The sequence below is a fragment of the Monodelphis domestica genome, chromosome 2 (assembly GCF_027887165.1).
Source record: "Monodelphis domestica isolate mMonDom1 chromosome 2, mMonDom1.pri, whole genome shotgun sequence".
NCBI classification, from domain to species: Eukaryota; Metazoa; Chordata; class Mammalia; order Didelphimorphia; family Didelphidae; genus Monodelphis; species Monodelphis domestica.
In genome coordinates, this window is record NC_077228.1 from 216,330,909 (window position 1) to 216,347,991 (window position 17,083).

General features: G+C 38.0%; 1 protein-coding gene across 5 annotated transcripts in view; it reads right to left on the reverse strand.

Annotated features, from left to right (window-relative positions):
- Positions 1–17,083, reverse strand: part of C2H17orf80 (chromosome 2 C17orf80 homolog) — a 49,193-nt gene that overhangs the window by 23,142 nt on the left and 8,968 nt on the right. Inside the window, exons 1-4 of one of the 5 annotated variants that reach the window (XM_007482709.3) lie at positions 16,850–17,035; positions 6,338–7,812; positions 641–748; positions 45–158 (exon numbers count right to left, since the gene is read on the reverse strand). In XM_007482709.3, coding sequence (XP_007482771.1) covers positions 45–158; positions 641–748; positions 6,338–7,808 — 1,693 coding nt within the window. In that variant the 5' untranslated portion in view covers positions 7,809–7,812; positions 16,850–17,035. Of the gene's footprint in view, positions 1–44; positions 159–640; positions 749–6,337; positions 7,813–13,462; positions 16,777–16,849; positions 17,036–17,083 lie in introns of those variants that run through there. The other 4 variants (XM_056817213.1, XM_056817212.1, XM_056817214.1 and 1 more) reach the window with 4 other exon arrangements.

A 17,083-nucleotide genomic window follows, 5' to 3' on the forward strand; every position in this document is an offset into this window, starting at 1 on the left:
TTCAAGGGTTTATAAATTCAAGCCCAAAAGCCAGGAAATCTTACTCAGGTGTTTGAAACTCCAGCTGTAGCAAAGGACACAGTATCCAGCAAAGAGCATGGTGATGCCACCGACGCTACCCTTCTTCAAGTTGTTATATTTTTGGTATTTAATCCAGGCTGTTTAAAAAGAAGCATGAGTCTACTTGTTAGTGAACTCTAATTCTGGAACTTTATTTTTCAAAGTCTTTTCTCTTAGGCCTTTGGCCTGGGAAATGAAGGCATAACTCCATAAAGTACTCCCAGAATGTTAGACTAAGTGAAGGACCTTAAATAACAATTAATCTAGTCCCTTCAAATACTGAGAAAGGCTCCAAAGCAGTTTTATTCTTCCTTAGAAGCTAAGGTCAAGACTTTCATGGGGAAACATCATTATATAATATGAGGCTTGGGATGGTCTATATGTTTCAGGCAATCAATATAGGTATCTACAGGTTACATGTTTTCATGCTAAATCACATCCAAGGATTGAGATAGGGTTAGGTTATTGCACACGAAATGACAAATACAGTGGCATAAATACCACAGATATAGAGACTTGTAAAGAAAGTTTATAAAATCATCTAAACCCAGTAACTGAATCATCATCAATCCAGTCTCACCTTTTTGAACTGTTCCCAGCAGCCCCATTAAAGAGAAGTTGGACATTGTAAGCCAGGATGGAAGGTTTCCAATCTTTATATCCATCAGACTTTTTTCCAAAAGTGGAACTACGGATGCAAACAGAATCTTCGGTAAAATGTCATCCAATTTCGACTTCTTTGCCCTAGAAATCTAATTTCATTCTTTCCTCCCACCAGATTTTCATAGAAGAGGGACAATTTGATAACTAAGGTGTTGAAAGTTCTCCAAGATGGGCTAGAGCATAGTCATGTTCTAGGCAATAAAAAATGGCTTAGGCAACACACTGGACATCTGTCATGTAAACCCTGGCACAAAATCCTTTCCAAAGATTTGAGAAAAAATTTTCAACAGGCTGGAGTTTCCAAGAATTGTGACAATAGACTTTGTTCTATTAAGGAAGCTCATAATTTTTATGTATGCAGTACTTTTGCAGTTATGTCAGTGTAACTTTGTTTTGCCCACATCACAATTACCTCAGTTGAACTTTCCAATTTGTCCGCACCCCGTAGTCTCCCTGGTATGCTCTCAACACCTTCTTCAAAGCTATATTCTTCATCTGTCTCATCCCAATGCCACTCAAGTCCTTGCCCTCATACTATACCAAGTTCTTCCCCTACAGCCTCAACTAATTGAGCACCAGGCAACCTCTCAACTTCTTAGTAGATCAAATATTTAGAGTTGGAAAGGACCCAAACAATCATCTCAGATTAATCTTCATATTTTAAAGATGAAGGAGTGAGACCCAGAGGTAAAGTGATTTAACCAAATGGTCACCCAGGTAGTAAATGATAGAGCTAGGATTCCATTCCAGGTTCTCTGACCTGTGGAGTCCTATAGTTGCCTGAGCCACAGAAAGATGTAGTGATTTGCCAGGGTCACAGAGCACATGAGTATCAGAGGCAAAAGCCAACATCAACATCAACACTTTACCTAAAACAATATTACTTTCATGTACTACAGCATTAAGAAATACTATTGGTCATTATATTTTCCACACAGCTGAACTACTTCACTTTCACTTTACTAGTAACCATTATTTTCTCTATCTTATTTCCATCTGGAAACCAAACCAGCAATATTTCCTATCCATATTTCATACATGAATAAATGTAAGTGCATCAACTTTGCAAAGGGGAAGTTTATGTTTTTCATCTTTGTCCCACATCCTCTCTAACCACATGAAATAAGAAGAAAGCATTTTCCTTTGATAACCTATGATTCAGGCTTGTCTATGGCAAATTACTATCAGCAGTGGCATAGCTGGAAATTGTGTAAATTAATTCAATAGGGCATAGTGTGATATTTCTGAAGAAAACTTTATAGGGCAGATAAAAACTACTAGGCAAGAACAAGTTATCATCAAGTCACAATGAAGAGAAGTTATGATTAACTCCAAGAAATATGACCTAGAAGCATGACAGTGGTAGAAATGAAACTAGCCAGATGAGAAGAGGATCAATGGGAAAAGGAAGAATATATCTTGGAGAGAGAGAGTGTGTGTGTCTGTGTAACAACTTCATTACAAAGGTCATGAATATCCCAACTCCCAGATCTCTTCCAATCATGTGTGCCTTCTTGAATCCAACTGTGGGACCCATTTCCATTTTCATAACCACTACTGCTAACTTAAACTTTGCAATCTGTTGACTCCCTTGGGACAAAACAGAACTGTCACATTTTCTAATCAGCAATGCATTTTATTTTGCCTGTCCTATCTTATGGTCACTCAAGTCTTGGCATTTGAGCCTTTTCTCAAGATTCCAATAAAAGCAACATACACATTAAGTATACAAACCAACCTAAATATACCACTCTGCTAGGTGACCTGGGACCTGGCCTGATCTCTCCTGAGTGATTTTTTTTTTATCAGACTCTAGGAGCAGTCTTAGCAATGACACATTGTAACTGGAATTTATTCCCTCTATCAAGCTTTGAAAAGCCTGATAACCTTTTTCTGTGCATGCTACTTAAAGCCTAGTCTTAACCCTAACTCTTGCATTATCTGGGTCCCAAGAAGTTGCCTATATATCCTAGGTTCTAGAAGCCTGGACCCCTCGATTCTAAAATATACCCACAGAGTCCCTTTGGATTCAGGATCCCTGAATGTCACCAAATCCCCAAAATAATGTCTTTGATCTTAAGAACCTGTTCTTGTTGAAAAAAATCTCAGAAACATACACATTCCCTATGAATCTTCCCTTTTTCTTGAGCCTGAGACACTTGTTTTTTCTAAGCCCTGCCTTTATATCATTCTAAGCCTATAAAAACTAGAGTTTGTTTGTTTTTTCTGAACTTTTGGGAGTGGTCCTTGGGCCTTGTCTCTTCTCCTGATTTATGATCCACGACCAACTAAGTCTGTCTCTCTACATCCAAGCCTATGCAAACTTAACACCTATTTTTCTGGAACCAGAAGCTTCTTTGATTCACTAAAAATGACCTTCTGTTCCTGTTCACCAAAATTACAGGAACAGATTTTGGTACTTCCCTAATCCCAGCAAGACACTAACTTGGCAGAATCATGAAATCTAGCTTCAAAGTCCTTCATCACCCACCAGGCCTGAATGGTCTTAGAAAGAATTAACTAGTCTCCAAGGTTTTTGTTCCATCCTGAACTCACTCTTACAATTCCAAGGCCACTGCTCCACCAAAACTGTTCTCTCCTTACTCTTTACAGTCTTCTTTGCTAGTTTATCATTCATCTTCTGTTTCCTAAGCATGAATATCACTCAAAATTCTCTTCTTCTTCTAAATAATCTTTCCTTGATATCTACCGATTTCTAAACAGTAGTACTACCCAAAGAATCAGTATTAGCCTTTTGAAATGACAATGTCTCCAGAGGTGCCAGCCCTATTACCCACTAAGAGATGTTTCTAACCCTTGCATATGTTCCAAACAAAGCAACTTGGTTTATAGAGGAACCACTGATCATTGTCAATAAGTCCGATGGGTCAGCACTGACCTCTAAATCAACTAATTATAAATCAAACTGAAGTCCCAGAATTTTTGAAGGTTATTAGTTATTTAGGAATAGCCTCAGGCCTGCTACCTTAGTTCCTGAATCCAAGATGGAAAAGATCCCATCTTTCTCAATGCTGATCCAAAAACATGAGAACCTGCTATGATGGCACCAAAGCTAACCATGATCAACCTGGAGCAGGTATCAGAAACCATCAAAATGATCTAAGAATGAAGCCTAAAAGGAAATTATTCTGTCTCAGTGGAGAAACTTCGTCTTCTGTAGAAATCAAGCTTTATCACTACACTGAAAGTGGATAGGGGTTTGATTAAAGTTTTAATTAAAGCATCAGCTGAGAGTTCCTTCAAAAATACATATGTCATTAAATGTGGTTTTCAGCTCAAATATTTGGATATTAAAAGGCCTCTAATTAGCAAAGATAAAGAATATGGTTTTAATCCCCTCCCTTGGAATTCATTTTTTTGTTTGTTTTGTTTTAAATCATCTTATTCCATCTTACAATCAATACTGTAGATTGGTTCCAAGGTAGAAAAGTGGCAAGGGCTGTGGGGGCTAGGCAATGAGGGTTAAGTGACTTGCCCAAGGTCACACTGCTAGGAAATGTCTAAGGCCAGATTTAAAGCCAGAACCTCCCATTTCTAGGCCTGGTTCTCAATCAACTGAACCACCTAGATAAACTCTACCATGTAAGGTTGTTTTGATTTTTTTTAATGACTCTAAGCCCAGCTTTATTTCCACTATACCATGTAGTTTTTAATAAAGATCCAAGTTGGCTTAGAGAAATAATTTGTCTATTCATAACCTGTTTAATCTTATAATTTTGACCCCTTGACCTGCTCTAGTAAAAATGAAGGTGATTAGGGAAAGACATACAGCTCTAGTCATTGTATTCATAAGCCTGATGAATTATCTTCCTACTTCAATGTTTAAAGAGATTATCTCTATTCTAATCCAGTTACCAAGACTGGACAGAAAGACCTTTACCTACAAAAGGAAACTGGACAATAATAATAATAGCTATATAATAATAACAATAACAATAATAATAATAATAGCACTTACTATTTTCCAGGCACTGATAAGTACTTGACAATTATCATCTCATTTTATCCTCACAACAATCCTGACTGGTAACTACCATTAACTCTGTAAAGGGTGTTAGAACTCACAAAAAGGAGTCCCTTTCCCTGTTATGGGAAAATTATCACATATATTTACTATATAGTGTGAAAAAGTGGAAAGGAATTGGTAGTAAAGAGACCCGGGTTCTACAGGAACTCCAGCATCATGAGCTATTATATGACTTAGAATAAATAATTTCACTTTTCTGTACTTGTTTACTTATCTATAAAACAGGAGGAACACAACTGGTCCTGCTTGCCTCATGGGGATTTCATGATCAAACTGAAATAATTTATGTGGAAAAACTGCAAAGATCTAATCAAATGTAAGACAGCAGTATTATCAATAACATAGTGTTTTTAAAAGAGTTTAGGATCAAAGCTTCAAAAGATGGCTTATGTCAAAATCCTTGTTATCTGTAGATCCTGAGGGAAGACCTCCTAAGGAAAGTGAAAAAAAATTATATTGGCTATTAGTCTTCCTTTAATAATAAAACACCAAAATGTAGACATCTGTCTTGTGGACTAAAATGTGGTAAATATTTAAAAAAAATTCTTTTTTGGTGCTTTGGAGGAGAGTACAATTAAGTAAATAGCTCTGGAGGGGAAAAAAAATCTTTGGTATTTCTAGAAAGCAAGAAATAGCTCAGATCTATATAGTATTTAAGGAGTGCAAAGTGCTTTCTTTCCTTACAACAACTTTAGAAGGACAGCATTATAAATATTATCCCTATTTATTAAGAAACTGAAGTTCTAAGAAGTTATTACCCAAGGTCACATGTGAAATAAGTATTGGAACTAGGATTCAAACCCAGTTTTCTGGTCTCTAAGTATAATCCTTCTCCCCCCTTTTGAACCAAGTTCAAACCTAATTATGGATCCCCTAAAATTTTCTGCCAAAATGAAACAGTGAGGCATCTAAGAAAACCAAGAATCTTAGACCATAGACAGTACTTTGAAGCTTCTGATCAGGACCTGATAGAATCTTAGTTCTTTTAAGGAAAACCAGGAAACTCTTTTGATTACAACTGTATAGTTTGGTCCAATTTCAAAAGGCACAGCCAGATGAAAAGTTAAGGACCAAGTTTAACAAGTGAGTTGTTATCAGTTGACTAGTTCATGAGTCCCATATCTAGCTCTTCTAGTTGGCTGTGCCTATTTGTGAACTGACCCTGGAAAAGGAGCAAATAAGAAGTCTCTGCCTCAGAAAAGCCTCAAAGTCAGGCTTGATAGAAGTCCTGTATGTTTTTTTACCCAGGTGCTCTCTAGTTAGGGGCCCAAATCCCTACTCCAAATAAGGATGCCATATTCTACATTCATACTGTATACCCAGTACTTACTTTTCCTTCTCCTCCTTATCCCTTTTTGATATTACTCAAATCTTGGCCCTGGAAAATGGGCATAAAACAACTATCGTTTAAGGGGCAATGATAATTCTGTCAGGCACTTAAACTATCAGTGTGGAAAGGAGTGAAATCAGTAAAAATATAAATAAGAATTCAAAATTTTATTTGCTATCTACATCAATATAGAATCTTCAGGAAGGTTAAATATTTTAAATAATCTACTCATTTACCATTTAAGAATCCTTCCATTTCTGGGAAGTTGTGGTGAGGTTTCTGGATATCAGTATTCCTTCGCTTAGGTTTCCTTGGCAATACTCTCAAATGTTGATACCCAGGATAAAGTTCTGGAAACCACTCTAGGCCCATGGACCTAGGTAGGCTCTTGTTGTCAGAGGCTTTGACATGACCATTGATTAAGTTTTTAGGAGCACCATGCCAGTCTGGGTTTACAGATTGTCGATGACATCCAGTATGGGACACCCAACTTTTGGAATCAGAGTCAGACTCTGAAGAAATTGGTTTTTTACTTTCCAGTGGATTGTTTTGAATGAACTGAGCCTGGTACCCATCTTCCTCTTCTTGTAGATATCTTAAAACCAAAGCAGAGAGACTTTGGTTACCAAATTCTGCCAAAGAAAGAAACTTTTCATGAGTTGAACCCCTTGAAGACAACAAAGCTATATCATCATCATCATCATCATGGTAAGGTATCTTCTCCATAGCTAAATCACTGTTATTCATATGTTTCTTAGGGCCAGCTCTCACATAATCCAATTTCAGTACTTCTGCCTCAGGTGATGTGTTAATGCCTTCAAATCCTCTATTCAAACTTCCCTTTCTAGTTGCATCTAGCCCACAGTGAAACTCTTTTTTCTTTGCTCCATGTTTGATGTGATAGTTCTCCATTCCCCCAATTTGGAGTGCCTTATACAAGTTACCTGTGAAGAGTGGTTCTATGTTTCTTCTCTGGGTCTCAGAATTATTGACACTGGATGAGGTTTCTGAGATGGGGTCATTAGTTTTAGGGCCTCTCTCATTGCTTTGTAAAGTTGCAGAAGGATTTTGACTTCTCTCAAGACTAGGAAAACTCTGATCACTGAAAGGTAAATCTAATGTTTCTGCCAGTATTTTCTGTCCTGGTTGCTCAATTTTCATATAATTGAGGAAGCTTGAAGGATATCTTTTGTCTTCTTTGATAGAAGAGCATTCAGAAGAGTTGCTTCCCCAAATTTCTGAAAGACTTTTGCTCTTGTCTTCCTTTGGTTTAGGTAAATATCTTGTAAATTTTTTTGCTGCAGAAAGCTGAAGCCTATTCTCATCCAGAAAAAAAACCCTCCTTGGTCTAGGAGGAGTCTGTGTCATTTGGGGACTCTGTTTAATTTGCTTCTTCAGGTCTTTATTTGTCTGCACATTGGTTCCCATTTCAAAGGCAGCAATATGTAGTTTATCTTTTATAAGGTTTGTGTTTCTTCTCTTCCTTTGACTTTCTTTACATGACTCTTCACCATCAGCATTAGCTTTTGCTGATTTTTTCCATAGCTCCTTTATTTTGGGGGCTTGGAGGATTACTGCCTTGGAAGTAATATTTGAATCAGAAAGAATAGGTCTTATCTTCTTACAGTAAGGCAAATGAGACTTTAATCGTTTAAATTGTTTCCTACAGTAGGGACATAGCTCCATTTTGGTTAAGATGTCAGCCATCTTCCTGATAAGAAATATAAATGTGATTTTTATTATTATACAGAAAACAAACTTCCTTTTCATCTATTCAATTAAGTGCCCATTCATTCTCATCTTAAACATTAAGGAAATTAATTGGGATTTAATGACTCTTCATTTTGCATTTTCATGGAGGTAGAAAATAAGTCAGTGGTTTAGTTTTTGTTTTAAAAAGAAATTCAACCCTCTGCCTCTAACCTCAATGAAGAATTTTATATTTTCTCCTAAGGTCTTGTAGGGATCAACATCTACAGAAATTGATTAAGAGAATTTCCTTTTCAACCAGAGTCTACCTTCAGTAACATACTTAAGTGCTTTAGAGAGAAAAGAGAAGCTAAAAATCTTAAACTGATGAGTAGAGATACATGAGAAAGGAAGAGAAAAATATATTTAAAACCCAAACTAAACATGGGACTCATCATTAAGCACTGAAGCACACCAGCAGATACCAAGTAAACATTAAGACTTTAAAAATTATTAAAATTTCTTATTTAAAACATTAAATGCTAATATAACCAATTAAAAACTTTCTTAGTAATTACTACTCATTGTTACATTAATACACATGAAGACTTTTAATAAAGACCATCATTTCTTCATTCAAGATGGAAAAGAGGAGTGTGGGCCCTAAGACAGTGATGGCAAAACTTTTAGTGATGAAGTGTTGGGCTGCTCCCCACCCAGACCTTGTGCTATGCCCCTCCCCACCACTGAATGCCATGTGTGCCCTTCCCCCCAATTACCCCACACAGGGGAGGGTGGAGGCACTCCCATTGGGCTGCTGGGTGGAGGGGGCAGGTGATTGAAAAAATGTTATCAGGCATGGTGGAGGGGGGAAAGGGAGCAGTTCCTCCTGAGTCCCTCTGCCTTTTTAGTAATGAATGGGGGGTGGGGGGTGGAGAGATTTGTCCACAGAGAGCACTCTGAATGCCATCTTTGGCACCCATGCCATAGGTTCACCAGTTCACTGCCTTAGGATAATAAGGCAGCATGGTATTAAATATTAGAATAGCAGTTATTCCTCTCTCATAAGGAGCTAGTTCTGTGACACTTGTGATATCAAAATCACTTTAAAAGACTGATATATATTAATTTAAGGTCGCCAAGGAATTCAGCTATGTAATTCCTAAATGAAAACTCAAGTCAGCAGTCAACCTTTTGGAGTTTTTAATTACAAACAGGAGGAAGAAAAGTATTAGAGAGAGAGAGAGAGAGAGAGAGAGAGAGAGAGAGAGAGAGAAAGGGGAGAGAAGGGAATAGGACTTAAATACCCCCTCTCCTTAGGCTGGGCCAAAGGCCCAAGCCCTTAGATAGCTGAGGCAAAGAAAAGAGATCAGTCCCTATCACTCACGTGACCAAAATGGAGAAACAGTCTCAGGGGCCTCCACCTCCAGATTCCTTCAGAGCAAAACCTTTCAGAGCAAAAAACTCTCCTCCTCTCTCCTCAGACCCCGCTATCCTTAAGGAAACCATCTAAGTTCCCTCCCCTCAGTTCTCACATCTACCAATCACTGTCGATGTCTCCCCTGTGCCAATGGTGGCTCTAGTTTAACCCAGGACCGCCCAGAGGTCTGTGGCTTTGCACATGTCTGTTGAAGGTCATATTCTCAAATAATTAAATCTTGATCTTTGCTGCAGCCCTTCCTAAATCCTGTTACTCTAAGTAGGGTGGAGATTGTATTTTCCAAGACCCGGTTCTGTCATTCCAAGTATCTCTATTGTATCAATTCTAAAATCAATCATGACTCAAAGAACTTCCTGTTCTATGCTTAAGCATAGGTCAAAACCCTTTCCATTGTTTAGCAAAAGGTTTCTGTCCTAAAGTAGTCTTAAGCAGGGAGGAGAAGGATCCTCCCATGCCAAGGGGTTTCACATTCCAATAGAGTTCTTACTATCAGTAGGAAATGTTTTCCAGTATGAGATTTCCCAATGGGGAAATTTCCAACATTCATAAGTCTAAGAAATTTTAAGGTTTACAATCACCCCTGATGATCATTGGGAGACTAGTCTCCCCATTGATCATTTAACATAATCATTTTGTAGTTCTAAATGCACTTCTAACTATAGATACACACAATATTCAATTTTCTAAGAGAAATTATAATAGTGAGAGAGGAAATAGAAAAGAAAAGAAAGCAAAACCAATGTTTGCTAGGCGCATTGACAGAAAGCCAAATTAGGGGCAGTCCCTTTTGGCATAAATGTGTACAATTACAATAAATGTTCAATCAAAAGTTCAGTCCAATCAATCATATCCAAAGTTCATTCTTGATTTTCTTGATGAAGTATAGGTTTTTGGCATCTTTCTGCAACAGTTCATTCTCTGGATATAAAAGTTTCAAGCTTCTTTCTTGAAGATCTTTTCTCGAACAGAATCAAAATCTTTGATTTTTTATAACAGTAAAATCTTAAATAAAATTCAAAATTCTTGGATTTTTATAAAAATACAATCTCAAACAAAAAAAATTCAAAAATAAAAAAAAATCTTAGATTTTAAATTAAAATACAATCCCCCCTGAAGTAAGTATTAAAAAAATATCAAGTTTAGCTCAGAATGCAATGTTCAGTTATGGGGGTGTATGTGTCAATTATCAAAAGAATAGAAAAATAATCAAAAACATAAGAAAAATTCAAAATAGGCCTTGTATAGGTCCAGTTTAAAGTAATTTCTATCCCACAAGTATGTAGGACAGAATGCAGTAATATTTCACTTAGCCATTTGTAGCCAAGACTACAGGAAGTTGCCATAATATAAGAAGAAAAGAATTAGAATTCTATTTTGAAGGGGAAATGTCATTCCCTCATATGATTTTTTTTTCCATTCAGGGATATAGGGAGCCAGCATGATAGTCAAGCTTTGTACTTGTTTGAGTACTTCGTAAAGAGTGTAGATGCAAGGAAGTCCTATGACTTAAACATAAGTTAAGCGTCGCAACCTCGAGTCTCACTTTGATATTTCTTGTGTGCTCTATTGGCACTATTCAGGTTTAGTCTGTGCTCCTTGTTTTTATCCCTTTTCCTGGAATCAGACACAAACATTAATCACAGTCCTATAATATTTTATCAATAAATGGCAGGTTCCCATAGTTTAAAGCTTTTAGGCATATATTGATATTATAGCAAGAGTATATATATTAACTTGTATTACTGCAGGAAAAAAATAATATTAATATTAATTATGTGTACCTTCAGTACAAAAAATGAGAAAAAAATTCAATATTCTGATCAAAAAATAAAAGAAAAGAAATAAGAAAAATGAGAAAAAAATCAGTAATTCAATGTGTTCTTGAAAAAACAGCATCCATTTGTCTATGGATTATTATCTCCAATTCATATGATAAGATAGAGTCACAATTCATATGATAGGATACAGTCAATCAGTCTCAGCAAAAGATGCTTTCTTCCCATGTGAGCAGTGAATCCAAGAGTCTCTTTCTCCAATCTTTATAGATGTTGGAGTAGTTAATAATATTTGGAATGGTCCTTCCCATGAAGGTTGAGTTGCTCCAGTTCGCTTGAAATTCTTGATATAAACTTTATCTCCTGGGTTCAGGTCATGCAGAGAAAAGTCTAATGGTCCAGCTTGTACTGTAGCTCCAGATTCATGAAGTTCACGTAGTTTGTATTGTAACTCCTGTATATAGGAAGCAATAGTAATATCTCCCCCTAATAGCGATGTATAAGCCGGGGAGAAAGGCTTAGCCTGTATAGGCGGATGTCTAAAAAGCATCTCAAATGGTGAAATATGTAAATCTCCTCTAGGCCTGCTTCTAAGATAAAATAGGGCCAGAGGGAGAATTTCAGGCCATTTTAAATGGGTCTCAGTGCATAATTTGCCAATCATAGTCTTAAGTTCTTTATTCATCCTCTCCACTTGGCCTGAGCTCTGGGGGTGATATGGAACATGGAATTTTGGAGTTATCCCCAAGCAAGAATATATTTGGTTTAAGACAGAATCGGTAAAATGACTCCTTCTATCGGTGTCAATACATGCTGGCAGGCCAAAAGGAGGAATAATTTCCTTTAAAAGTATCTTTGCAACAAAATCTGCTGTGGCTCAGGTCGTAGGAAATGCTTCCAGCCATCTGGTTAGTTGATCTACAATTACTAGACAAAATTTATAACGTCCAGCCTTTGGCATTGTTATGAAATCTATCTGTAGATGTTCAAAAGGTGTGTACGCCAGAGGACGACCCCCAAAGGCTTTTCCACGATATGCATGTTGGTTATATGCCTGGCAGATAGGGCAGGCTGAACATACTTTAGAGGCTATAGTAGTTATACCAGGGGCTATCCATACTCTCTTGACAGAGTCCATGATGCCCTGGGTGCCAAAATGACCATTTTTATGAATAGATTGGCAAATTTGGCTATAGAAACTTCTAGGGAGCAGGGGTTTTCCTTCAGATGACACCCATACTCCATTAATCTGTATTGCTTTAAATTTTTGTTTCCATTTTTCCACTTCCTTTTCATTATAGGAAAGTGATAAATTTAAATTATCAGTGGTTGTTAATGTTAAAATTAATCCAGGTCCTTCTATGGCTGCTAGCTTTGCAGCGGCATCTGCTCGGTCATTTCCTCTAGAGACAGGGTCAGAGCCACCTGTATGGGCAGAGCAATGAACTACAGCTAGGGGCTTTAGGCAGTTTGAGAGCAGAAAGAACGTCATTAATAATTTCTGCATTAGCTATGGATTTTCCAGCTGAGGTTAAAAATCCTCTCTGGAGCCATAGCATCCCGACTGAGTGACAAATGCCAAAAGCATATCTAGAATCCGTATAAATTGTTGCCTTTTTATCCTTGGCAATTATACAAGCTTGTTTTAGAGCTATGAATTCTGCTCCTTGAGCGCTAATGTTAGAAGGTAGTGAAGCTGACCATTCAGTGGCAAATTCTGAGACTACGGCAGCTCCAGTGTAACGTATGCCATCCCTCATAAAAGAGGAACCATCGGTAAATAAAATCTGATCTGCATTGTCTAAGGGAGGGTCCAAGAGATTATCTCGAGGCTTTTCTGCCATGGACACTAATGTTTCACAGTTATGTAATGGTTCTCCTGAAGTAGGTAAATCTGGAAGCAAGGTGGCAGGGTTAAGAGTTGAACAGTGTTTCAAGGTAATATTTTCACTATTTAATAAGGTTATTTCATACCTTGTAATTCTCTGATCTGAGAATGCCTGTGTTCTATGTTTTATCACACTGGACAAGTTGCTTAACTACTATGGGGCTTAACTTTCTCATCTATAAAATGAAAAGATTGAACTAGATAATCCCTAAGGTCTTTAAGACTAATTTTAGTGTTTTGACTTAAAATCTAAGTAAGTGATTGCCATGGAAAATTCCCCAAAATGAAAAAATACCCAAGTCAGCTGGGGATTTATGGAGATTTTAATTAATAAAGAGTGAAGGAATTAAGAGAGGGGAGGGAGAGAGAGGGAGAGAGAGGGAGAGAGAGAGAGAGAGAGAGAGAGAGAGAGAGAGAGAGAGAGAGAGAGAGAGAGAGAGAGAGAGAGAGAGAGAGAGAGAATTAATTTAAACTGCTCTGGCTCAGGCTGAACCAAGCAGTAGTTAAAGGCCTAGGCCAAAGTGGCCTCCCTGAGCCTAAGGGAGAGGGAGTCAGTCTTATCACTCACCTCAAGACCGTCTCCAAGCAAGCTCCAGTCCTCCACTGAATCTCCTGAACTGAGTTCCGAATCTAACTCAATTCCGAACTGAATTCCAAACTCCATTCCTCTGAACTGACTTTTTACCCTTCCTTTTAAAGAAAATTTTCTCTTATGTAAACTCCCCTAAATTTTCACATCTACCAATCACAGTAGATGCTTTTTTCCAGGACTACCCATTCTTAGTTCTCACCTTCTTTGATTCTCACCTTCTCTAGTTAGATAATATCTTCTGAGTTCTTCATACCTCTTTGTTAAGCTTGCCTTTTGTAAGTTACTTGACCTTTTTGTGATTAATTTAACCTTTACAGGTACTTAACACATTTTTGTATTAGATCTAAAAATAGACCTAGCTTAAGGTTCTAGTTTCACTATAAGGTATGAGTTATGTACCTTCATTGTTCAATCAGGAGTTTACAACTTTTATCTTCCCCTAAGGTATGTCTAATTAGGGTGGAGTAATTTTAAAAGTTCCCAATACATTCCTGATTCTAGTTAGACCAAGTATCTCCATTGTTACAATAAGGGAATAGCTAAACTAAATCTTCTAAGGTACAGTCTGAGTAGTTTTTAAGATTCACAGGTCTCTATTAACTTTAATATTGACGCAGGGATCCCAGGATTTACAGATACTTATGTTTTCACATCAGTGACATTTTTCCCTCACCTCCCTCACCCAGTTATACATAATATTTTCCAAATTTCAGGTGCAAATTTCTTTTGCCAATTATCCCTATCATACTTTTTTCTTTAAGCAAAAACATATCTAATCTATGTAATATATCATAGCTATAATTATTTGTGACTCAAAGGCAAAGATGAATGTTCCACAGCCAGAAAATAGATAGTGGAGCAAGCAACTTAAATGACAAATATAATGAAACCAGACAGACCAATCCATTTATCAAAGTAATCCTATAACCCCTTCCTGGGTGAAGTCAGGTAAAACAAACAAACAAAAAAAACTCTGCTGCCAAGAAAAATGAAGTAGGAAAGGGACTTGGGAATGGTTTTTGGTTAATAACCTCTTCCTTTCTAAGGAAAAAAAAATAAGCTTGTTTTCCCAAGTGAAGATTTTCTCACAGATACAAAATAGGTCTTTATTTAAATGCCCTATCATAAATAATGCTTCAAAATTACAAGTTGTATAAAATTTAAAATCTGTAAAATGCTTTGAAAATGTTACCTTTTTAATTTTATTCCTACAACAATCCTGAGTAGAGGCTGTTGTATCTCCATTTTATAGATGAAGAAAAATGAGGTTGAATTTAAGTAATTTACCCACAGTCATACCACTAACAAGCCATCTGAGGCAGAATTTGAATTCAGGTCCTATCACTCCAAGTTCTACACACTACCCACCATTTCCTTACTCTCCTTCCTAAAATATTGCCATCTGAGGCTACATCTTTCACAACCTTCTCACCAAATGCCTCAGCATCCACACCAAATGCCCCTGAAACAGCTTCCTGTTCTTTCTGATTGGTGACTGGTTCGTTAGTTAGGTATTGTAAGAAAAGCCCAGACACGTTTCAGTTCACTATCCTCTCCAAATTCAAATATCATAAACCATGTTCCTGGATAGGCTAGATTAATCTCTTTCTCCAGTGGGTCCATTTGCCATTCCTGTAACTTATCAGAGCAAAGTGTTCTTGGGTCATCACTGCTCTATATATACAGCCATCTGCCTTTAAAATGTAAGCATCTTGCCAGCAGGGACTGTTTGGGCTTTTGTATCTTTATCCCTAGAGTTTAGCACAGTTTGTCTCATACTATGGACTTAAGATGCTAATTTTTCATTCATGCACCAAGTTAGTTTTATTAAACTTTTACCTTCTATCCTAGTAATAATTCTAAAACAGAATGGCAAGAACTAGGCAAATGAGTTAAGTAACTTGCCTACAGTTACACAGCTAGGAAATGTCTGAGGCCAGATTTGAACCCAGGTCTTCCCCACTCCAGATCTGTCATGATCTATGCTACCTAGCTGCTTCTTGAGCAAGTTTTAACAGCAAGGTTTCTTTCTCCTTCCCCAGCATTCTTCCTATTCACCTTTTCCTAAATTATATTGGTCCATTCTTGGGAAATTGAAACTAATTTCATCTGATGGTCAAGGAAATCATAATTAGGAGGATGAATCTACAATACAAAGAGTAAGTGTACTTATGCCAGCTAAGTAGAAATGATTTTATATGGTCAGCTCTTGCTTTTTCACTATCACCAACTACCAAACACTTATTAAGCACTTAAGTAGTGATTGCTAACCTTTGGGAGACCAAGTGCTCAAAATGCAAATCTCAATTGTCCTGTGAACCACCTCACCCCTTAACTCTAGATAGGGGAGGAATTAATCCCATTGGGCTGCTGGGAAGAGGGGTGGATGATATGAGGGGTAAGGAAGCAGCTCCACTGGTTCACCAACAGGTGCCTACATCTTAGGCACAGTGCTAGGCACTGGGGGTTCTAAGACCAAAAAAATCCAACAGTACATACTCTCAAGGATCTCATTTTATTGAAGACTACCTTCATTATGGATAGCATGGTGACATCATCTTCATCAAGGGAAAATACTTATATTTTCCTGTTTTTCTTCCCTTCCCTACATAAATTCCCTCACCCTATTTCCTTTCTCCACTCATCAAGTAATTCTTGAACTTCTTGTTACTTCTTGGAATCTAGCATCTCCCCCCTCCCTTCTCTTCCCTCTCCAATTCATTTTCTATGGATTCTAAGGATGGGGGGAGGGGAGTACAAGCAACCGCTGTGATAGAAAGAACGTAGGCTTTGAAGTCTGTAAACCTGGGTTCGAGTACTGGTTTTGCTGTTACCTTATGCAAGTCACATCTCTCTGGGCCTCGATTTTCCCATATACAATCAATTACTCCCCAAATTCTTTGCAGTTCTAAAGCCTAGAACCCTAAGGAGCCTTGTCGGGTCTGGGCTCCCTTCCTGTTTTGTAGGTTCATGGCTTCTACGTATCCACTGCCAGGAAAAGGCTGCTCTCAGCTGGAGGGAGTGGGACGAGGGTGGTTCTCAGAACCTGGACCACCCTCGGCTTTAAACCCTCAGGAAAGCGAGGGCTAAGATTCCAGGGGAGCTTGGAGATCAGCCCCCAGGACTCCTAAGAACTCAGGCTTTCACTCTGAAAGCTCCCATTTTCTCTTTTAGGGAATTTAGGAATCCCTGAAAGCGTCCTCCCTTCAGGGAAACTCCATCTGCTACCTCCAGCTGCTCCTAAGCGGAGTACAAAAAGGGCACATCCCTCGTCGGCTGTCTTTTCAACTGCCTGAGGGTTGTGAAAGTTTTCCTTTTCCAATCCCGCCCCATCCCAAATTTAACTCCATTATTTATGCCAACCTTATGGAATTCTTGCGTATTTGTAACTTGGGAATGGGACCTGTGCACACAATTGTCAGGAGAAGAACAGGCGAAAGTCGCGGGCACCTACATACAAAGACCTATCTCTGCTCTTCCCCCACCTTTCCGGAAAGGTGAAGCTCGAATTTCTCAGCTCGCCACACCCCCTCTTCCGGTGGGTGGGATTGCGGAGCCTCTTGGGTCCGTCCAATTGCGCAAGTGCGAGTGGGCGGT